At 34.8% G+C, this 24657-nt stretch overlaps 1 protein-coding gene across 3 annotated transcripts in view; it reads right to left on the bottom strand.

Moving 5' to 3' along the window:
- Window positions 1–9581: 9581 nt before the first annotated feature.
- The window catches only part of NRG3 (neuregulin 3), a 1226667-nt gene continuing 1211591 nt past the window's right edge, over window positions 9582–24657 (bottom strand). The window contains exons 7-10 of one of the 3 annotated variants that reach the window (XM_028514214.2): window positions 24316–24443; window positions 19756–19926; window positions 14507–14578; window positions 9582–14265 (exon numbers count right to left, since the gene is read on the bottom strand). In XM_028514214.2, the coding sequence (XP_028370015.1) occupies window positions 13758–14265; window positions 14507–14578; window positions 19756–19926; window positions 24316–24443 (879 nt within the window). In that variant the 3' untranslated portion in view covers window positions 9582–13757. Of the gene's footprint in view, window positions 14266–14506; window positions 14579–19755; window positions 19930–24315; window positions 24444–24657 lie in introns of all 3 variants that reach the window. The other 2 variants (XM_028514215.2, XM_036026736.1) reach the window with 2 other exon arrangements.

Consider the following 24657-nt stretch of genomic DNA (forward strand, 5'->3'; position numbering starts at 1 on the left):
TCTCTTCCAAATATAAAAGTAAAACATGTCCACTATAAGAAATAGAAATATTCATTGTTAAAATTGTTAATATTTCCTTATAACAGCTTATGTTGAGAACATTTTCTAAAGCAATTATTATTCTCTCAAAACACAGTATTTAATAATTCAATATGATTCCATCCTACTGTTGCATAATTACTTAATTAAGCATTTCATTGTAGCTGTGTTTTGGGGTATCTTTCAACTGCTTTTATTGTTTGTTTTACTCATATATGTATATGTACATATATGAAAAAGAGGGGAAGGAACATATGACACATACATGTATTACTTATGTTTTAAAATTATAGTTCAATAGTTTCCTAGATCTTTAACTAAGTGTAATACCAGGGACACTAAGACTCAACTTACAAGATTTAATAGAATTTCATCATTAAATGTAAGAATTTCATCATGTAAAATATCATGATTTAACCTTCTATTTTATTTTTTTGTTATAAATAAGGCTGTACTAAATATTCTTATACAATAAGTCCTTGTGTAATTTTCTCTATAAAACTTCTATTATGGAACATGGCAGCCATAAAATGATATTGCCATATACACAGTACCATTCATTCTGCTTTTGGATTGTATATGTAGTGTGTTTGTGCTTGTGGAGATAATTTTCTGTTCATGGCCCTTGTCCATATTTCCACCAAAATGGTTTCCTCACTGAGGCACCAGAGTTTGTCATTTTATTCATTCCTATCTTCTAGAACATTACCCAGCATACAGTAGTCATGCAATTGAGATTTGTTGAATTAATTAATTAATTCCCTTTTTAAGGTAGTCAGTTTTCTAGTAACAATTATTGAATAGTGTAAACATATAATTTAAAATGTTCTTCATTTCTATTCTATTTTTAAAATTTATGAGTGTGTTTCTGTGCTGTCATGTAGTTTAATTTCTCTCTATTCCTGCATCAACATAATGTTTAATAATTATAATTTTATAAAATTTTTGAAAGCATAGTAAACTGTCCCTCATTCTCTGAATATTTATTTTTTAAAATGCTTTTGTCCATCTATATCCATGTATTTTTCAAAATACTTTGAATACATCTTATTCTATTACATTATATTTATGAATTAAATTGAAGATTCTTGACAAGTCTTATGTATGGAGTTTTCTCATGAATAGAAAAAAATGTATTCTTGTTTATTTAAATGTCATCAATGCTATTTACTTAGTAGTTCATTTAAAATTATTTCTAGGTAATGTATATCTATGTTGAATATTTCAAATTGGATGTTATATAGCTTATATTTTCTAGCTCTTTATTCTATTTTTCTTATAGGCTTATCACTGAAGTAATTTACAGTATCGTACTGTTGACTCATGAATTTTCTTTTGGATCATTGTGATTCTACCTCATGTTGCTCATTTTGACCTCCCTACCTTGTCAGTGCAGAGGTCTTTCGAGGTCTCTGTCTCTCTAGTAAAGGCGGGTGTGAGAGAGATTGAATGAACCCTTTTAATATCTTCTCTTGACCACATGCTTCCACACAAAACCCTTTCTTCTTTCAGGTCCTTTCAGGTGTGAGGGGCCAAACACAGAATCTTTCCCCATGACCAAGAATCCCACACAAACATCTTCTAGTGTTGGCTGCCACTGAATCAGGATTCAGGAAGGTGAATGGGGTGGGGGCAAACTGGAACATCACTTGCCTTATCTTGGTGTCATCTTTTATGTTGAAATGTATAAAAGACTAGTGGCCACCCCAAATAGTATCTATTATCTATCTGTCATCTATCATCTATTTATGTACATGTATACACATATACACACACACATATTATACATATGTATGTATGAGGTCTGTCTGAAAAAAGTCCAACCTTTGTTAATATAATGAGAACAGTTTGTGTGATGTCGATGTAACCAGGCAGCCAAGGAGAGTGGCCTGGGATGCACATATGTGAACAATGATGACTTCACTGTACTAGTCAGCGGGGACAGTAGATGTTGAGTGAGCATATATAACATGTGGCCTTCGTGTTCAAAATGACTGAGCCAGTAGAGCAACGAATCTGCATCACCTTTTGTGTTAAGCTTGAATATTCTTCTGTGGAAACTATTTGGATGATTCAGAAGGCCCCAGCTCTGGGCAACTGATAATTGGCAGCTTCGTCACAACAATGAACACAGTCATGCACCATGTCTCAGGCAGGGGTTTTCAGTGAAATATCAAATCACTCAGATGACTCAGTGTCTCTACAACCCAGATTTGACACCCTGTGAATTCTGGCTTTTCCCAAAACTAAAAGCACCTGCAAAAAGGAAGAGATTTCAAACCTTTGATGAGGTTCAGGAAAATACGACAGGGAAAGCTGATGGTGATTGGAAGAATTGTGTGAGGTCCTAAGGTGCCACTTTGAGAGAACTGAGGTGTCATTGTCCTATGTTCAGTGTTTCTTTTATCTTGTATCTTCTTCAGTAAATGTCTCTCTTTTTCATATTACATGGCTGGATACCTCTGGACAGGCCTCACATATATACATATATGTATAAGCATATATATTATACATACATATAATCATATATATTATACATATATTCCTACAAATTTTATTTCTATTTATTTTGAAACACACATATATTACAACATACACACATATATGTACACATACATTCACTTCAGTGATGTGACACCTCGAAGTGAATTCACAGGCAAGTACAGCTATACACCAACTATTTTATGGAAGCAGATAATTGAGAGAAAAACATTTTGTAACCATTCATCACTTGATGGAAACAGTGGGTAAAGCTACAGCCATGGGTATGTTTCTTCTGGCTTCCTTCTAGCACTATTGCCTGACATATTAGGGTAAGAAATAGCAATTTTTCTAACTATATGATCACTGCATTTTATATGTGAGAATTTCAAATAACCCACAAAATTGGGTGCATAGAGTTCCATTTATGAGCTCTATGCTTTGCACTCACTTCTAGTACTTGTTATAGCCAATCTGTGAGTTTGGTAAACTAGGGTCACGTCTTGGACATTTGAACTATGATAATAAGAAATTCTTCAAGAAAGATGCCCCTAAGTCTGCATTAACCCTGGGTTGAAGACCAGCTCCTTAATTTGTTTTCTGTGAAAACTTGGGCAAGTTTCCTAACTTCTCTGTGACTTTGGTTTCCTCATCTTTAAAATGGGGATGATATTCATTTCTACTTCAAAGGGTTATTGTGAAGAACAAATAATATATGTAAAACACCCAGTGCCAGGCATATTCTCAGTTCTTTATAATGGTTTGCTTTTATGTTAATGTCATTCCTTCTGATCTCTAAAGCTGATGGCAATTTTTAAATCATCATCTCCCTTATTTTTTAACACTCAGTTTTTTTATTATGAATTGGGAGGTGTGAATTTAGTCAGCTGTACAGAGGTTTCTGTAGGGTTTATGTCTTTTTATCCAGCTGTCTACATTAGCAAAATATTATTTTGATGACCAAAGTTTATCAAGGAAGCTGCTCCAAAAACTAAACTAATGCTGTGAGAAAGTCTAAGATTTGTCTATACCAACATAGACATATGTTTATACCAAGAAAACATTAATGTATATGTGTACATATTATATTTAAATATTGGCAGTCAAACATTTAAAATCAATTTATAAACATTTAAATATCGGTTGAATATATTATGTGATAAATGTTTAAAGAGCTCTTTGAAAATATATGGGCTTCATCCATATAATGGATTATGTAGCCATTAAAATATTACATGTGGCCCTGGCTGGCGTAGCTCAGTGGATTGAGCACAGGCTTTGAACCAAAGCATCGTAGGTTTGATTCCCAGTCAGGGCACATGCCTGGGTTGCAGGCCATGGCCCCCAGCAACTGCACATTGACGTCTCTCTCTCTCTCTCTCTCTCTCTCTCTCTCTCTCTCTCTCCCCCCCTCTCTTCCCTATCTAAAAAATAAATAAATGAAATCTTTAAAAATATATATTACATGTAAAGATACTTTGGTAATTGAGGAAATTATCAGAGACCATATGTAAAGAGACCTTTATGTAATAAAGGAGGAAAAATGTTTTAAATACTAGATGATTCCAAATTTGTAAATTACATGTGGCATGTATATATTTACTCAATTAAAAATATTGGAAGCAAATATACTTAAAATATTAATAGTGCTTATTTCCTGGTTGTGGTTTTTGTTAATATATTCTATGTGTAAATGCAATATTTTTCTAATTTGAAATTAAAATTAAGCTTCATTAAAATTATGCATTTCTGATTAGACCTAAACTGATTATATTTTAACTATTTGCATATTTGCATATTACTATTCAAACTAAATTTTTAAAAAGCACCTTAACCTAATCAACAAAACAAACAAGCAAGAAAAATAGAGCTGGAGACATGGAAATAAAGAACAACTGGGCAGTGACCAGAGGGAAGGGGGGATAGCAGGAGAAAGAAGGGGAAGTGTTAAGGAACATGAATAAAGGCCCCATGGACAAGGACAATGGGGTGGGGTGGCAACTGAATGTGGGAGGTGGGGGTGGGCAGGGGAGGGGAGGCTAATGGGGGAAAATGGGGACAACTGTAATTGAACAATAAAAGTATTTTTAAAAGTTCCAATGATATTAAAACTGTATGTACTAGCCACTTCCAGAAATCAGTTGAGTAATGACTAAAACAAGTTTTTAAAGTGGTCACATTAAAAAGTAGAACTATGGAAACAGTAAAAATATCAGTGGTTGCTGGAGATGTGGGGCAAGAATGATGAGTAAATGAAAAACAGAATTTTTAAAGCAGTGAAAGTACTCTGTATATTATAATGATGAATACATGCCATTGAATATTTGTCAAAACCCATATAACGAACAATAACAAGAGTAGAGCAAATGTAAATGATGAGTTTGGTGTTATTATGATGTGTCCACATAGGTTCTTCGATTGTTAACAAATGTGCTGCTCTCCGGGAGGATGTTGATAATGAGGGAGACTGTGGAGGGGGCAGTATGTATATGGGAAATCTCTGTACCATCCCCTCAGTATTGCTGGGAACATAAACCTACTCTAAAGAAAAAAAAGCTTTGTTAAAAAAACAAAGTCATACTCATTAACTCAGCCATACAAATTCTTATAATATATAACCAAGGGCATTTTACTAACCTTATGAAATTTTTAGTTATACCTTCCTCCCACAACAAAAAGTAAACATATTAACCTGTACACAAACATTACTTAAAATTTTGAGTGTTTCAAGACCCTACAAAATTTGTTCATGAACCAGAAGTTTACTTTCTAAAGAAATGTTTAAGTGAATGTTTACAAAGACAATGTGTTACCATGGTATAGTATGACATGTTGTTTTTAAATCATAATATAACATAATAGGAAAATAACTTCCTAGGAAGAAATATGTACATATGTGGAAAATGTGACTGCAATATTGAGAGACACCACTTACTATGGTCTTTCCATAGTTGAACTCAAGGCTAATTATTTTCTTTTTTAACACTTTCAGTAACATTAATTTTAAAATAAGAAGATGAAAAAAGTATAGCAAAATGAAAATTATTGGTAAATTCTACGACAACTGTTTCTGTCTCTTTCACTGGACAGAGGACTCACAGTAACACTTATTTTTTTATTCGCAATGGATGGAGTCTGCAGGATAAACCTTTTTCTTCTTAACAGAGAAAATTATTTTGTTTAAAATTGTTTTAAACAAAAGAATTACCCATTAAATTCCATGACTATTTTGTAAACTACAGCTAAGAATTATAGTCAATAATATTGTAATAACTATGTATGATACCAGTTGGATACTGGGAATATCAGTGGGAACATTTTGTAAAATAGATGATTGTCCAACTGCTATGCTGTACACCTGAAACTAATGTAAAATAATAATATAAACTGTAGTTTAAAAATGTGAAAAGTAAAAAATATTAAAAAATGAAGACCCATTTCTCACACTGTATTTTAGAATGTTTAGCTGTTGAGGTTATTTGGATACAAGAAAGACCACAACTGGCTATATGTGTCAAGCCAGACACATATGTTGAAAATGTTTGTATCTGCCTCATTTGATTCTGTAGTTTCTACTATGCTTAATGTTGAAAATGTTTGTATCTGCCTCATTTGATTCTGTAGTTTCTACTATGTTTAACTTAAAATATGGTAGCATTCAGTGAAAGCTGTCAATGAGAAAACAAGACTGGTTAATAATTTTTTTCATAAATCTCTGTATTGTTCATCTGACAAATTTTATGTTAAGTTAGAAAAAAAATGACAAAAGTAGACATTTTCCTGTATTTAAATGTCTGTGCTCAATAAATATAATCAGTGCCCAGTAGAAATTCTAAAATATAAAGTATCATAAAAGGAGTCTAATTTATAGAGAGTTATGAGAAAGCATGATGCAAATCATTTCCCTAACATTCCTGTACATTGTTTTAGCCTTAGATTTTATTTGATTTTTAGTCAGTTAGTATTTTACTCAAACCCTTTAAAAATATTATTATTGGTTTGTTTTATTATTCATTGTATAAAGAATGATTGCTTTATTTTTTGTTTTGGTCTTCTACATAAATATATGATTTTATCTTTCTTACAAAGTGGGAAATACTGTTGTAAAAAAACAGTAACAAGAAGTTGAAATGTCTTGCTAACAATATTAGGAAACCTAAGGGCCCTGGGGTATATCTGTATATGAGGAGATATCGGCTAAAGTTATGAACTATGTTATCATTTACATTAAAAAGTCTCACTTATATGTGGAATCTAATGAACAAAATAAACTAACAAGTGAAATATAATCAGAGGCATGGATACATGGGACAGACTGACAGTGGTCAGAGGGGAGGGTGAAGGGAGGACTGAATGAAAGAAGGTAAAGAACATATATGCATAACCCATAAACACAGACGATGGTGTGTGGATTGCCTGAGGGAATGGGGGGTTGCTGGAGAGGGGCAAAGGGGGAAAAATTGGGACAACTATAATAGAATAAATAATAAAATATAATTTAAAATATTTAAATTAAAAATAATAAATAATAAAATGTTCCTAGTTTATTCTTCCACTAGCACAGTACAAAGAACAAAACTATTTTCCTCTAGAAAATCACGCTAATCTTTCATTTAATAGAAAATTCCCTGTCTAATGGAAGGGGAGTGAGATAAGAGGAATATGTAAGAAGCTACCCTGAGGAATTCTGAGTGCCCAGCTTCATCAAAGGCTACTAAGAAGATACAGAAGGGAAATGGTAGTCGAGGATTCCCTCTACAGGTGAACATTTACATGACAAGATCAAGAATTATTATTAAAGAAACTATTAACTTCATATTTTAATTTTAATAAGCAGTATATCTCCCCTGAAACAAAATTCAGACTTAATAATGAAATGCAGTCTTACTGGGATGTTGAAAGACATACATTTAGTATTATTTCCCATAGTCTTCATATTCCACAGAGTAGTAGACAACATTTTAAATGTTTTGGGTTTTTTTTAAGAAAATAAAGGAGATACATGCACACTCCTTGAAACAAAATTATTATCACAGGCACAAAAGATTGTTTCTAGTAAATGAAAAAAACTGAGAACCAAAAATATTCTGCTGACCATTTTGCAGTGTGTAACATACATTCTTTATTTAAACTATAATCAAATGGGTTAATAAAATATATTAATTATTAAGAACTATGGAATGTGTTTTTATTTAGATTTAATGTGTACAATTATAAACTTAAAAAACAAGAGCAAGCTGAGGCATTTCCCTCTATTATTAAATATACACAGTGGTCACTGGTAAATGAGCAGTGATTTGACCATGAGATTTATGTTTTTTCATTTCTATCAGTCTGAACAAATGTATCAATTCTGCAGACTTTTATTGATGAAGATATAATTCAAAAGCTGACTATATAAAACAAACCTTAAAAGATAATCAGTATATTTTCTTGCTGTATCCATTTCCTATAAAACACAGCTGAATTAAAGGTTTTCCATGTGGTAAGACTTTAGACACACTTAGATGAGTTGTAAGGGAAAAATCTAAGGAAAAGGAGTATTATATTGAGTTTTGCCATGCTGTATGTGTTATGCTGTGTGCGTGCATGTGAGACCCTTTAAGCCCTTAAATGTATACTGATTTCAGAAAGGACAGTATCAATGGAAAGTGTAACAAGTCTGTCTAAGTGCTTCACCATTCTTCTAAATACATCAAAAACAAGTTTTAAAATGTGGATTTTTTTCAGTTTTGACTTTGTGAACCACTACTTAGAATTATTATAACTTTAATAAACAACACAATTTAAAGAGATTAATTATTTTCAATGTAAGTATTTTACATCCTGCATTGTTTTATTGAAGATTAAGGATTTTAAACTTTAGAATCTTGATAAATTATAAATGAAAGAATAGTGCTAGTCAGGATGTTACTGGAAGAGCAAATAGATATTGATTTTTCAGAAACAGCAATTACAACAAAATTAAGTAAGAGAGTAATCCTACAATTTCTTGGTCTATTGTGTCCCCCAAGGACAGAATTATTTTGAGCTATAGTGTTGAAGTGCCGCCAGAGAATGTATTCCTTATCAGTTGGAGGGTTTATGTTAATGAGTTTAAAATGCAAATAATTGAGATTATCAATAAATATCCTGTGTATCCAATGAGAGTGTGTCATTGCCTCCATGAGAGGAGGACATCTTCAAGGTCGGTGCCTTCTCTTCAGAACCCCTTGCTCTGGCTTTGGGTTCACTGAATGCAATTATTATTATTATTATTAGTGGCAAACTTTGACTCTAAAATATGGGGAGATTTCTGATGCTCAAGCTTGGAAAATTAGATATTTTCTTGGTCAACCCTCTATTTTTATTACCTGTGCTAGGTAAATTTAAAGATAGTCACAAAAGTGATCTTGTCTATTTCTGAAAGGAAATTAAATGGAACATTATAAATGTAAGTCATTCATAGATTCACATATGGGTTCTAATAATTTTTGAGTCACACAGAGATAGGCTTATAGCCATTAACTTTCTAAAAGATTGTGTTGAAATGAAAGGATGACAAATGACCAGGTAATATCTGAGTTACAATGATTGGATAACAGGGTATTCATTTGGGAAGGAAGTTGGAGATGAACTAGATCATACTCGTTATTTGACAAATGGGGTCATGGAGCCACTATAATGGATAGATAAGTAAGAGGCTTTCACAAAGATGACTTTCAATGTAATGATTTTCTAATTAATTTTCAACAATAAAAGATTGCTTGCTATCATACAATTCTTTCATAGGCAGGATTTCACGTGCAATCAATACAGGTATTTATGACAAAAAGTTATCCAAGTATTAGAAGCCTAGCACTTCTAGGTCTGCTTACCTCACCTTTGCTATTGTCATCACATCTTCACTGGGTATTCAACATTAACACATAGTTCCCCTGCCCCACCACTCTACCATCACCTCACTAGAGTTCAAAGGGCACTAGAAATCAAAGGCACCTGTTTAGGGACCTTTGGGAGAAGTTGATTTAATTTGTATAAAATATATTTGAGATCATTATATATTATAGGGACAACAATCATATATATTCATAGTTTAATGTTCATTTTTAAGAGATAATCCAGTAGACGTTGTATTCCAGTTTGAGTTTCCAACATGAGGATATTTCTGCTTAATTAAGAAAGAGAAAAAACTGAAAAATGCCTGTATTATTTTGATGCCTCCAGGTTGGCTGAGCACTACATGATTTGGTTTCATTGACACTCCAGAAGGCCAACACTTTAATATTTGTCAATTTAAGCAGAAATAAAGCTAGTAAAATAATCAAACACCTAAATTTAATATACATATATATTGTGTATATATATGTTTATATATATGTATGTGTGTGGGGGAGATGGTCACAGTAGGAAACAGATTATTATATAAGAAGAATGTGGATCTTAAGGAATCAATTTCTTGCTTTACCCTCACTATTTCTTAAAAGGGAAAGAAAGAATACAGGAGAAAGAGATAAAGCTTATTTAAAGGCCTCATTTCCCATGAAATATTGGTATATATTTAAAAATGAGAACACCCTAGAAACATTGTACTGGTTTTTCCTGGATGTAAACTAAATTTCTGAAGACTAAAGTACAAATACAGTATAGACATGCTATCATTGACAACACTATACTAAATCTACACAATTGAATAGTAATAAAAAAGTATTTTTTATATATAAAATATTTCCCAGGTACCAAAAGATCAAATAAAAATCCCACCCCTCCTGCTGTGTTCCTAAGTATACTATGTAGTGACTTGGGAAATGTTTCACAGCACTTGCCTCAGGGTAATGTTCTCTGGTTTATGGGGCTGGAATCAAGGACCCCCTCCTCATTTAGGAAGGTGTGGTTTCCTATAGCACCATGCTGCCAGCCAGGTGTGAACAACTGCTGCAGACATGAGTATGTTCTTGTGCACACCTGCTTATAGACAGCCATAGCCAAGGTCACCAGAAGCTTCATTAAAATTGCAGATTTAACTGTCATTCACTCTAGAAGCCAATGTGCATTCTCTTGAAGTTTGCTTGGCCTTCTGTTTTCTTTTTGACAGGCCTGATATGTCATTGTGATTAAAACAGATTAATTTGTCAAGTCTTAAAAACAGCATTGTTCCTTCTGCAGAAGAAGGCCTTGCTGATGCTACCTGGAAATAATGTAAATTGTTAGAGATGTGAGAAATTTAGAAATATGTATTCCTTAACCCATAATAAGGTAGGTAAATATTTGACATAAAACAGAGCACTTCATAATATGCACAGGAAAATCAGGAAGAATATTTGAGTGATGATTATCCAATATCATTTCTATTATTTCTTGTCAGCATAAAATTGGTCCCATTTTGAACACCAATTTCCCATAGCAATCATTGGTGAATTAGAATAACATATGCTTTATAAAAAAAGTCATATCAGAAAATGATTAAGAGTAAAAACAATGGGTGGCATTCATTTCCCAGTTAATTGTAAATAAGCAACTTACTTAATTACAAATCTTCAAATACCTGTTTACATAATGAAGACAGTGAAAATGAAACAAAATCAGAGATGTCTTGTGGAAGTAGGCATTTCTTTGCATACACATGAGCTTGAATGACCAGGTGGCAATGGCTCCAGGTGTTTGCCATGTTACATCAGTTTTGATAGCCTTGATGCTGTCAGCGCTTGTCTGCTGGTGCCCAAAAATACACAATTTGAGCTTGGACCTTTTTCAGAGGACAGCTTCATATTCCAAAGGGAGACAAATGACCACTGAAAGTAACCATTAATATTTATTCTTTATGGAGAACTTTGTCTTGACTATCAATTAGGAAGTAACTATATCTCTAAACTTCACATTAGGCTGCCAGTGGGTGTGCCTGCTGTTCATGCTCTTCAGAATGCACAGGATGTTTATAATCATGTAATACATGGTTGTACTTTAAGAAATAAGGGGCTGAATCAGGACTTATGTTTGACTGATGATCTTCAATCTTTTCAGAGTACATTATATATTAACATAACTATAGTGAGTCACAGACTATATAATCTCCTAATTAGGAAAACTGTATGAATCCTTCAGATAAGTAACAAGTGAATTTTTAGTGAAAAGACCCAAGAACAAGGTCGACTTAATCAAACTTGTGAGGACTTCCAGTTAATGTTCATAATCGTAATACATTTCAACACAATAACATATTTTATGTGCAACTTCGGGAGGTTTATATACACCTGTTAAGACCATCTTTTCAAAATTTTCCCAAAGATATACTGTTTTTAGATGGGAATGTGGATGATCTAGAAATTAAAATTTTATAATAATCTTTTAAGGGGCTAACGTTACTTCCATATTCAAAACAACAAATTTATAATGGGACAACTAATGAAGACAACAAATCTTTTGTGAATATAAAATTCATTTCTACCAAAGTGTTTTCAACAGTTGAGACCTTGAACTTTCACTAAACAGTGTTGGAAAGAATACTATGCTCTTTCTTTTCCCTGTATAATATTATATCTATTATTAAAGTATGTTCTCAAAGAGCAATTTGCAATGTATTTTCAACAGAAATAATCTCAATAAGAGTTGTACATATTCAATGTCTGATTCAGGAAGTTACATTCCATTTTAATGGAACAAGAAAATTTTAACGAAGCTTTTCCCGACTACAGTAAAAGAAATCCTTTATATACTTTCAAATACTGTGCCTTTTTATTTAAAACAGTGTAAATGTAACAACACCACCAAAAATTTGAAAAAAAAACTGGCTATGTAAACACTAATTTTCTTGAATACCCCAATCAAAGTAAGGGTAAATAAAACAGACAAATCTTCAGGAGAAGTTTCCGTTAACCTTAGCAGTGATAAAAATATTGCTTTATTCCAAATGAACATACAACACAATTTACTGTTCTTTAGGGGGCTCCCTGTGAACTGAATACTCTGGGCGTTGTGATTTCAACAATTTATTCTTAACCACAGAAGCTAATGTCTTGGTCCACAACTTATAGGTCTGCTACAAAATAAATCATAATGAGCCTCATGAGAAAGCAAAAGATAATTGTCAATTTGGTCATTGGCTTGTGTAAATAACTTAAATACACACAATTTAAAATAAATACACATCTTCAACTTGCCTTGTGATACAGATATCATCAATGAGCCTATAGTTGTTCCTCTCAGAAGTATTCACATCAGAAAATGGTCTGGACATTGTCAAAAGTTTTATAGGACGTCACTTCAAGTGACTGATTTAAGAACATACTAACTGAACTTTATACTTCATGGAAAAATTTAAAGAGAACAAATCTAAGAGGGAAATTTTTTTCTGAATATTAGATTCCCTGATATTTCAGAACAAATTTTAACAAGTGTAATACTCACACACATGCACACACATACTCACAATGAACACGTGCATACAACATACCAGTGCTCCAGGAAACTCAGTCGCACACACGCAAATGCACACTCTCTCATGCACACACAGGCACACACACTGAGAAATGCTCCTGTGGAGCCCTTAACCAATCTCAAAGAAAAACATTTCTATCTGCATGATTTTAGTGACATGACACTGTGATTTTTGTCTCTTTCTATAATGATTTCATACCTCCCTCTGAGATTCTGTGCCCTCAAATTTCAGAAGATGGCACATAAGAGAAGCTGAGATTGCTCCCAATGACTCCCTTTATCTCCTGTCCTCCTCCTTCCAGAGTCTTGGTGCCCTTCTTCAAAATTTAAAATTAAATAGAAAACACATGTGTTGACATGACATAACCTGTGATGAGGCTGTCCAGTGAAAATAAATTTAAAGGTTGGGACTTTCAAGCTAAATGGCAAGAGTCACCTTCTCACTGGCACCTCCACCCTCAGAACACAGCTTGTCTCTGAAACCAGGTAACTGCCAGTGCCTTTTTGTGAGGACACTGGTGCTGTGGGGCTAAGGGTCTGGATCACCCCATTTACTAAAAGCCAAAAAGGACAATGTTGGGACTAACTGAAACTGTATTCAGAATTCTATCCAAAAGCTTTAGTTGTAAGCTTTATCCCTCCTGAAATGTTTCTTTCCCTTTAAAAAAATATTTTGTTAAAAAACACTATGATATGAGGGCGATAGACTATTTGGTTTCTTCTAAGTAGATGCTCTTAAATTAATGCATATAAATAATTTGTATTTAATTTCCTCTCTTTCCTTTTGAGCAAAGCATACAATGCACAGATTCCTACATCTCAAGTCACTTGGTCAACGCAGAGTCTCTTTGTATTTCATTTCTTAAGACAAATTGTGCCTCTCGTTCTGATTTAGCCGTGGGACTCAGGGGGAGGAAGGCTGTGTTTTCACTTGCACTGTCCTCAGTGTCTACACTGGCTAGTTCATAGTCTTCTGACCGCCTGGCCTCGGTCAGAATTCGGATCTGCTCCTGGACAGTTTCTAGCAATATTTTCACTTCTTGTTGTTCTGCTATAAGACAATCGTTGACTGGAATACTCACATTGACAACATCAGCAGAGTAGGAGTTTTTGCACCATTTGATGCTTTTTACTTCAGAAATCCCTGGCATTTGCATGCAGGTTTCCTCTAGACCCACTGAAGGGATGATGGGCACAGAATTGGCCCTTGTGGATGAATATACCATCAGGTCCTTCTGATCCAAGTTATTAAAATAGGAGTTTGTCTCTCTTGAAGGCAGTTGCATATTTACTGATGCATTTTGTTGGGTGTTTAAACTGGTGGATGAATACCTGAAAAAGAAACAAAGTGTTACACATTCTCTCTGCCAGTGCTTCTTCAGAGCACTATCCAGCCAACAAAGCACTTTCCACATGCACCATCTCACTGAATTCTCACAGCAACCCCATCAGACGGATAGTATGTTCCCAGTTAAACAGAGAAGTAAACTGAAGCTCAGATAGGTGAAGTGACTTGCCCAAGGTCACACAGAAAATAAGTGACAGACTGAGACTCAAACCCAGATCTTCTTACTTTAAGTCCAGGGATCTTTCAACACACCACAGCTGTATAGGCAGGTGGGATATAGTCTTCCTGACCTCTATCCTAGAATACAAAGTAAATGGGGATTGAGCAGGTAAGTGTGGCCTTTCCATAGTGACAAACAGGAAACCCATTACGGCATTATTCCACTCCATCAACTTGACCACCCTCTCAGCCCTGGTTTAGTACTCATGTGGCCACTCTACACAAAGAAATCAGGAAGCCCAACATTAAGCATTAAGGTACTATATTCCTGACTTTTTCTGTTTCACCCTAACTTTGGGGAAACTGAATGCAATTTCTATTGGCACTCTGCTCCATAGGAATTGCCTCCCTACACATTGCTAAGACAAAAAATGGGAACAGGAAGCATACAATTCTCTCTGCCCAGTGGCTAACATGAATTGAGTTCTACAGGAACTCTGCCAATCTAGCAACTTCCCTCACATGGTTTCTGGAGACAAGTTATGTGGTTCACTGTGCATGCCAATGGCTTGTTAAGTATGCCAACATGCCATTTCAAGTCACTTGAATATTTCAGAATATGACTTGCCCCTGCATTAACTGTTCAGAGCTAGTGAATTTGCCAGGGCTTGGAAGTTCCCAGTGCCATAAAGTGGGACAGTGATATAGATTCAAGGATATTATGGATATAAATTTGGGGACTAGAACACTAGTCTTTATTCTATTTCTCAGTTCATATCCTTAATTTAAACATTAAAATTTAGGCATAATCTAAACTGATCTGCTCTCCATATATCATTCCCTTAGTTTTATATTGTAACATAAATAAAAGTCATGTTTATACATTGAAAGAATAATTACAAAAAAAGTATGTAGCATACTAAATAGAAGTCTTTAATGTAGGGACATGATGGGGACAATCTAGAAATCTGTCTTCCCATCAGACAATAAGAAAAGATGGGGAACAAATTTAGGTATCTTTTTAGTCCCATCCTTAACATTCCTAGTACAGAGATGGTAATCAATAAATCTCAATGGAATGGACACATGAATAATAAACACACTTTATACCCCCATTAGCATTCATTTCAAACATAATAATAAGAGCTAACATCCACACAGTGCTTTTAAAAAGCACTTTGACCTGCAATTGACTCACTGAATTTTTAAATACTATGTGGTTTATTTATTATTATTACCATGTAAGGAATGAATAAACTAGACTAAGGGATACTCAAATGACTTGCCTTAAGTTATCTTTAGTAAGCATCAGAGGAAGAAGTTAAACCTAAGTTGTCTTATTTTCATTGTTACTGTCAAAGCCAGAAATGAATGGGCATCCAAGGTACACTAGAACACCTTTAGAAGGATATATAATCTTTACCTGTGCAAACTGTATAGTCACCACATACAAAGAACTTCCCTTTTTATTTAGTGTTATATAACTGAAAATCTAAACCTAAGGATTTTAATCTGTAAATCAATTTCAATAAGGAGAAAGGAAACAAGTTAGAGGATTTTGTGTCCTGTCTTTAATACCATACTGTTAACACCATTAATATGTATGAATATGTAGAATGTCTTCTATCAGATTCACCAGCATAACAGAGCCAAAAAATACAGTTAGGGTAAAATCATATTTTGTGTAGACCTCATGAGAGTATATCAGTAGGTATAATCTAAAGTATTGACATGTGATGGCAATAGATGAAAATTCTTATACCAGGATCTAAACATTATTTGGAAAAAATGTTAGCTAAAGGTATAAATATCTTAGAGGATTTAGTCAATTGTAGCTTCAATAAGTCAACAATGTGTCATGACTAAGAAGTGGTCAAAGGTAATTCAAGCCAAACTTGGAATAGTCTTCCAACATGCCTAATTGCTGAATTAAGGACTTAGATGAGAAAGAGAAATTACAACTGCTGACTTTTCTGTCACCTCACAAGTGAATTATGGGACATATGACTGGCAATAAATGAAATAAAATCTTACTATAACATGAAGATATTCTTTAAACAATTACAACTCTCTAAAATGTGATTTTGTTTTGGATTAAATATGGCTTCAAGTCCCAATGTTATTTGTAGAAAAATTGCAGACTCACTTTAATTTTCTCATATTAAAACAATGGGGTAGTCATACTGACCTGGGGAGATTGCTCTGAGAACTAACTGAAGTAATGCCTCTGTACTATTCAGCCAGAGGCACCCTGTAGTCCTCACTTCCCGTCTAGAGCTGCTGTGAGTGTCCCAGCACTGGTATTGAGTAGAAGCTATTACTATTCTTCAGAAGTTTAATTGAGAGATAAATTTCTAGATGTGATTCTCAATTAGAAGACACTCAGCGTTCCACATCCCTGAGAGTCAATCACGCTTTCACAAGTTTGATTCATGAGCTTGTCAATCATTGACTGTAAAATACCAGTTTGGGCTGTCCTTCCTCCAATCCCTCAACAAAGAAATCACAAGTGTATTTCTTCACTAAATGTGTGAGTCCAAACATCATTCAAAAGGTAAAATATTCCAACAATTAGTCACCTGGTTTTATTCCCAATAATTCAGGAGTCAGGCCAAGGAGTTTGTATTTCCACAGGGGACTCCAGGACCTAGTTCCTAGTTCATATGGCTTTTGAATGAACTGATTAAATTGAAAGAATTCACTTTTCCTTCTGAAACCATACAACTGAGATTCCATTTGCACATCATCACCCAGGAATGTGATTGTCTTCACATTCCTTTTTCTGGTTTAATGGCTTCTTTGGTCAGAAAGACCAGTATTCAGTCTTAGTTCCTTTACATGATATATTCCACCTTGGGCCAGCCATTTAAATTCCCCTACCCTTAATGCATTCATCGATCAATTTCCTGAAGAATAACTGAAGTATATAAAGTTTTTAGTTAAGTGAGATAAATAATCAGTATATTTTTGTATCCCTTCTACTTTGAAGGTGGCAGTCAAACTTTTGTAGCTTCATTTCTTTCTCTCTAGTACATGAATACTCATTTGACTTGCCTGAGTAATCACCACCTCAGGTCTTCCTCAGGCCTCACTAAAATAGCTGCTGGGTCAGTGCCAAGGAGTGAAGTTGCAGACACCAGAGCCTAACTAGCAGACAGTGCCCACATGCTTGATAAACATACAGCAGATGACTGATAGCTCTTGCAAATCCATTCACTCCCCCTCTAGGCAAGGGCCAGATCTGGAGAAGGCCTTTAGCTGTGAAATTCTATTATCAATCCTATTTCTAGTCCGTAGAGACAGTCAGTCCCCCAGGAGTGGAAAAGAGCTATTTACAAAAACTGAGAATGAGATCGCTCCCTGAGATTCATTGTCCTGAGTACACAGTGACTTATACTTAGAGTCACAATTTATCAACAATGGGCCCATAACACAGGTAGGAAAATACACATGGCTAGCCAGCCAGAGAGACTATTCTAATCTCAATGATGATTGAACCAAAACAAAACCACCACCTTGCAGACAATAAGTGTAAGTCTCCCAGGAGGTAAAAGACAAAGCAATGCCTGAACATGTAATGGGATTTCTGAGCCACTGAATATTTGTGTATACATGGTTTAAGCCTATGTGCAGCATAGGGTCAGAACATCCTTACATCTAGGACATATGGAATGATAGCCAAAATATGCCCAACAGAAAGAAAGGCAGTGTGGGCTGGGTTCTCTCTCCATTCACAAAATATATTAATCCTAATTAACAGACCTTATCAGTGATTTAAAAAGAAAAATAATTATGAGATATAATTAGTTATTATTATAGACTAAATATAAGCCCCCTTTCCAGATACAAGGCAAAGAGAAATGCCAACCTACTTCTTGGACAACTTGGATGTTACATTGAATTTGCAGCTGTCAGACCAGATCTGTACCAAACACATTTTACGGTATATTTGGAATTGCTTTAAAATTGTAAAACCCAGCCACAGGCTATTCATTTCCTATCCTCTAGTCTTCCTGAAGAAATCTGTCGCTGAGCTTTGTCATATAGGGCACAATTGCACACTCATCTTGCCCAGAAGAAAAGAAAATGGTAGGGCTTTCTGATGGCCTTCCTACTTGCCTTGGCCTTCAGCTTGATACAGTGTGTTAAAGTCACCCAGGCCAGAGAAGCACAGAAAATTGGCTTGGCTTACCCAGAGATAAAAACTAGATGTAATAATAACCTGGCTTGTGTGAGGCAACAGATTCTTGAAATTTCTGGAATAAACCCTGATTTTATTACTATTGAAATCATTGGTAATTTTGTAACAGTTCCTGTGACAATAAATATCAGTACTACCTCTCTGTTTTTTACCACGTGACCTATACAAGCTCTTTACACACATAATTTTAAAAAAAATCTACCCATCAATCTTTGGGAAGGCTCATCAATTTATACATGAGAAAACTTAAATTTAGATGATAAAGCTTTCTCAAATTCACACAAATACTAAGGGTCAAGGATGATATTTGAACTTCAGTCATTTTAAGTAAGTGCTGCTATGTTTGGCTGAACAGTATGTCGATTAGGTGGACAGTGACTAAAATTCATCCTACAATACATTCCACTCACCATGCCTTGAACCCCATTAGGGTTCCTGTCCACTCAGAAGGAGGGACACCTTTTGTACTGCAAGGAGGAATAGCAGCCATAGTGTCCCAAGTCCCTTTTTCCATCCCCGCACTGTGAACAAACCTAGAGATCTGAATTCAGCAAGTTGTACTTGAGAGCATACTGTAACTGAGACACATTCAAGAATGCCCAAGATTTTAAACTTATATATATATATATATATATATGTGTGTGTGTGTGTGTGTGTGTGTGCATGTGTGTATGTGTGTGTGTGTTTAAGTAAACATATTACAGGTTATTTTTTTAGGATATTGTCCATGATACTGATCAGAGAATTAAGTAATTTTTTCCAAAACTAAGGATGAAGAGAAACACTTTAGTCCTCTCAAGAAACCTCTAGTTTTTTAAATCAAAGACAAATTCTAAGTTGTTTTAGCAACTATATATCAACACACTGCATACATATCTATACATTTATTTTCTTGTCAGTGTTTATGTTTATTTTCTCTCTAACATTTTCCTAACATCTATTTCCATTGTACCTACTCTTTCAAGTTAGTTTACATTTGTGAAACAAAGATGAAAGGAAGAATAAATAGCTAATTGATGACAATATCAATGAATAAAAGCCCAATGAACATGACTCAATTTAAAGCTATAGCAATAATGACACCCTCCCTCAATTTCATTGTTTTTAGACCTACCCTTGACAAGGTATGGTATCCTGGTCTGGTATCCTTGATTCCTCAAGCTGTTGATACGCTGGTCCCACGATTCCTCCCAGCCTACTTCGAGGTGAGGGCGGTGTCCTTCTAAAGGCGTTCCTGTGGAGCATGCCACTCCTTTGTCCTGGGCTGCAGCAAGAGGACAGACTCCTGCTGGGGTGAAAGAAAACAAGCAAACAAATTGGTCATAGCAATGACCTTACAGGTAGCTGTGCAAACTTCTCAAACACTGCATTTGCACCCCAGATTCTCAAAGATGCAGGCCAGGCTCCATCCATAACTGTAGTATAGCTAGGAGGGGATCAGAAGTTGCCAAATTCATTTTACCCTTGCAGATACTTAGACAAAGAGTTCTTGTATTTCTGGCTTTCCAATGGGGAGAATTGACTAAAATAATTGCTGTTTTCCAGTCAAAATAAGAAGTGGGATTAAGAAATTATCAAGCTTCTGATTCTTATCCACCCTCATTATTCAAGCTATAATAACTGTCTCTTAAGTAAAAATAAAAATGGTTTTATTATTAGACACTGACAAGAACCAAATACAGGAAGCCCTAAAGGGTGTTATGGGGAAATTTTCAGTTTGTTAGTGGTAAAAAAAAACTTATTATAATTGGCATTCTTCCCTTAACATATACATTAAATTCACAGTTCACTACCTCAAATTTTCATTAATCTTGAGGAACTAAACTACTTTTTTTAATTTGCTTTACTAAACATCTTATTTTGACTCATAGATCCAAATACCCAAATAACTATGTTTTTAGATGTCATCAAAGGGCACAAGTTATAAATGAGATACACTTTAGGTGATATCCCTATATAGCTCATGTTAAACAAAAGAACAAGACTCTTTATAAAAATCAATTGCTAATTTGACACTTTACCTGTTCCATATGCATCTCATCTCTACCTCACCAAATTTAACCTACTCTCATAGGTAGCACTGAGGAGAATTCTGCTCCTGTGTACACGTTTTGTAAGATGCCAGTTTATGTGATAAAACTATATAGAGAACATAAAACTATACAGAGAAAATTGAAAAACATTTTCAAAATTTCAATAGAACTATCAAGTTTTAAAGGTATCAATCCTCCTAAAGAAGTTTCACCCATATAACTGTATTATTTGGAGTTCTGTAACTTTCCTGTACTAATATCGCTGTTATTTCTACTTAATAAATACAAAATAATTTATCAAATATTATTTAAGTTCAGAGTTGACAACCAAGATGACTAATCAAACTTCACATTCCTCAAGCCAACGCTAACTTCCTGAGTTAGTGCAAACACCAGGTCATACCTGGCAACATTATTACAACTTAATTCTTTATTGTAATATCTTTTGCATGTTGAGTCTCAAAATGCCTCAACAAGTTAAGGAGATGCCTCCACTAGTACCCACAAGTTAAGGAGATCTATAATAGCTCATTTATTTCCCTTCCTGCCAGCTTCTATCTATATCATGCAGTGGAAATTTTGGACTCTGAAGGGTACTAAGGCTTGGGTGCTAGAAATAGGTGCACCTGGATATGCATCTGTACATTATTAGCAGTGTGATACTGGGGGAAGTACTAGAACCAGTCAGAGTCCTGGAGAAAAATAGATGGTACTCTAAGTTGGATAATTTGGGGGGACATTTTGCTATTTACAAAGGTGTGGTTAGTATTTGAGGGAAAAAAAGCAACACAGGATACTACTGTATGTCAGGGTTACTAACAATGGGAAGCTGTTACTATCCCTGTAATTGAAGGGACAAGGGGAGGAAGCCATCAGCAGAATAGAGAGAAAAAGAAGTTGCAAAGAGAGGACTACTGGGCACTTTGTCCCAGGAAAAGGGATATAGCTGAGGCAGCCAGGGAGGGAGGGGGCAGAAATACTAGGACCTTGCTCTCCCTTTGCCCTTTCATCTCTTATTATTGCCTCATATTGAATCAAGAGAGCTAGAGGCCAAGGGAGACTGCTTACCTCTTAGTGCACAGAGCAACGCAGAGAAAGGTAAAGCCTAGACATGGGTGCAGGAGGTGCAAGAGAACAGCATTAGCATGATGCTTAAGTCTTTTCATAGGATTGGTGTGGGGGGTTCAAAAAGATCAAATATGCAAAGTATCTGGCATGAAATTTAGCACATACTAGGTGCTCAACACAGTAAATTCCCCTGATTCCTCCTCCACCAATGATAACTCAAGGCTCCCATTAGTCATTGAAAAACCTGAATTTATTTCATTATTAAAACAGCCTATCTATGTGTTGTCTATAAATGGGTTATATTGCCAAAACATGATGTAATAAGTATGACATGACAAAATTGACCTCCTCTTTAAAAAGGAATACTTTGCCCTGACTGGTGTAGCTCAGTGGATTGAGCGCAGGCTGAGAACTAAAGTGTCGCAGGTTCGATTCCTAGTCAGGGCACATGCCTGGGTTGCAGGCCACATCCCCCAGCAACTGCACATTAATGTTTCTCTCTCTCTCTCTCTCCCCCTCCCTTCCCTCTCTAAATATGAATAAATAAAATCTTAAAAAAAGAAATAAATCACACAAAGAAACTCAACCTATCATTATAAAAAAGGAATAGTTTTACTTACTAAAAAGGAGAAACAGTGCTTTGACTTAACAGTTTTGTTTCATAAATGAATTGTCCAAATAAGTCATATTTACAGTGCACAGAAAGAAATTAATTGTTCATAGCTAGCCAAACTGTCATAACAGCAAAGTCTACCAGTATGAATTAGTGACCCACCTTAAAAAGAAGTTCTATACCTATTGATCAATCAACTATGCTGCCCTTCTAACCTAGTAGCATTCAGAAGTAATGGAGCAGTTTTCAGTCTATATAAATCAGTGGACAGGTTATCAATCATGAAAACATTTAAGTCTACTGCATGTTTTACAAAACAAAAACTATGTTATATTACACTATAATTTACAAAGTTTTAGAGGTGCTTTATAAATCAACCCTTGCCTACCTATCGGGACACAATGTATGCCTACAAATACTGAAATGTCACTAAACTGAACAAAAAGGAAGATCTCTTGAAGACATTCGTATTTCATAAAAATCAGAGTAGAAGCCAAGTTTAGAAGGCAGTATATCAACAAACAAGGAGTAAGAGTAGGGTATTTGCAGCAAAAATACATTACAAGCTCTAATCCTTGTTTATCTCAACTTTAAAACATTTATGGCATAATGTAGTATAGAATAATATTATACTTAATTATTGTACTTGACCAGATGGAATACCACTTTCATGTGTGTTATAATCAGCAGGGAAAATAGTGTTTGGAAGAAAATATCCATCTTCTTAAAGGCTGGCAATTTTGGATGTATTTCCATAATTAAAGAACTTCTATTAGCTCCAGTGAACTGAAATGATTTTTTCACAAGGAAGTATCTATAAATGCCTCAATTGATGTAAATCAAAACTTGTAGTTAATAACTAAAGCAATTACCCAATAGCCAAACATATTTCAACCCTGAGCTGAAAATATTTAAATTATTTTTTAAAAAACAACAGACCCTTAGTATCTCAGTCTCTTCTCATGTAGAGTGATAGAAAAACCTCATAGCAAATATGTCATCTTCAATAAAATCTTCAGACTCATTGAGAAGCAAAGGAGAAGAGAGTTTCCTTGTTAATGCATGCTTCTGTCATGGTGGTTTTAAAAAACACTACCTAGATATGTAAAACCTATATTTATTTTTCATTGCTGGGAAAATTGATATTTTTTATATTTTATTTTTACAAATTTGCATAGTTTTTTTAAATTTAAGGTGTTATACTTACTAAGAGAAGGATGTTTAACTCGGGACAACTCCTACAAAGATTGAGGATATGCATTTAAATGACAAACCATTCATTTGTTCGGGTTCTAGTTCCAAACTTTGGCACTTGTTGTAGAATAAAGGTTTTCAATTTTTGAAGTTCTAGATTCCTTATGCATAGAACAGAGTATGTGACTAGAAAACAATAAAGAAATTTCTCAGCTTCAGAATGCCATATAATTTATAAGATAACTTTATTTTTGGCTTTCTCCCCAAAAGAGCCGATTTCTATGGTCAGCTTGTAAGAAGAGTGCTATGCCACTGATAATAGATCATGCAGATACATAGAGAAGATTTGCCAGGATTCATCCCCCTGGAAAGTTTTCTTTTTGTGAGAACCATGTTAAAAGACCTGGAGCATGTCACATCAGTTGCCTAGGGAAGAATTAGTCATTAAATTTGTAGGTAGTGATAAGGCAGACTAGAAAAAAATCGTGTTTTTAATAGTTTCTCAGAATGCAATTGTTTCATTTACTGGTCTGCATGTGCTGCTCTGATGGGTATTGTTAAGAGTTCCTTTAGGCTTTTTATAGGTACATTGCTGCCTTCTGGTATCTTTGGTTTACCTGCTGTGAGCTGATTGAGGATCCATTCCATGGAGAACTATAGGAAAAGCAAAAACAATCATCTCTCCTAATAGTGTTGCCATTTCTTGGCATGTGTTGTCCAGAGTCTTACATATTGTGAATGTACCCATTCCCACCATGATCTGTACCTGTGCTGTTTGACAGATTGGCTTCCTCTGTCAGGAGAAGGGACCTCTGGGAATGACTGGGGGCCAACAAAGCTGGATTCCATCATTTTCTCCAAAGCTGTCACAGGATGCCTCTCCGCCTTTGAATACTGTAGGAAATCACATGCACAAAAGTAAGCTGAAGGATAGTTATAAGAGGAAGGCCTATAATACTACAGATAGGTATTGAAAAGTTATGGAACCTGCCAATAGCATTCCACTGAGCACCCAATTAGGAGAATGATAGAGACATCATTTGCATCCTATTACTCACACATTGAGTATGTTGTCCCCGTCTTTGCCCCAAACTCTCTGTGAATAGAT

Source organism: Phyllostomus discolor, chromosome 5 (genome assembly GCF_004126475.2).
Source record: "Phyllostomus discolor isolate MPI-MPIP mPhyDis1 chromosome 5, mPhyDis1.pri.v3, whole genome shotgun sequence".
Taxonomy (NCBI): Eukaryota; Metazoa; Chordata; class Mammalia; order Chiroptera; family Phyllostomidae; genus Phyllostomus; species Phyllostomus discolor.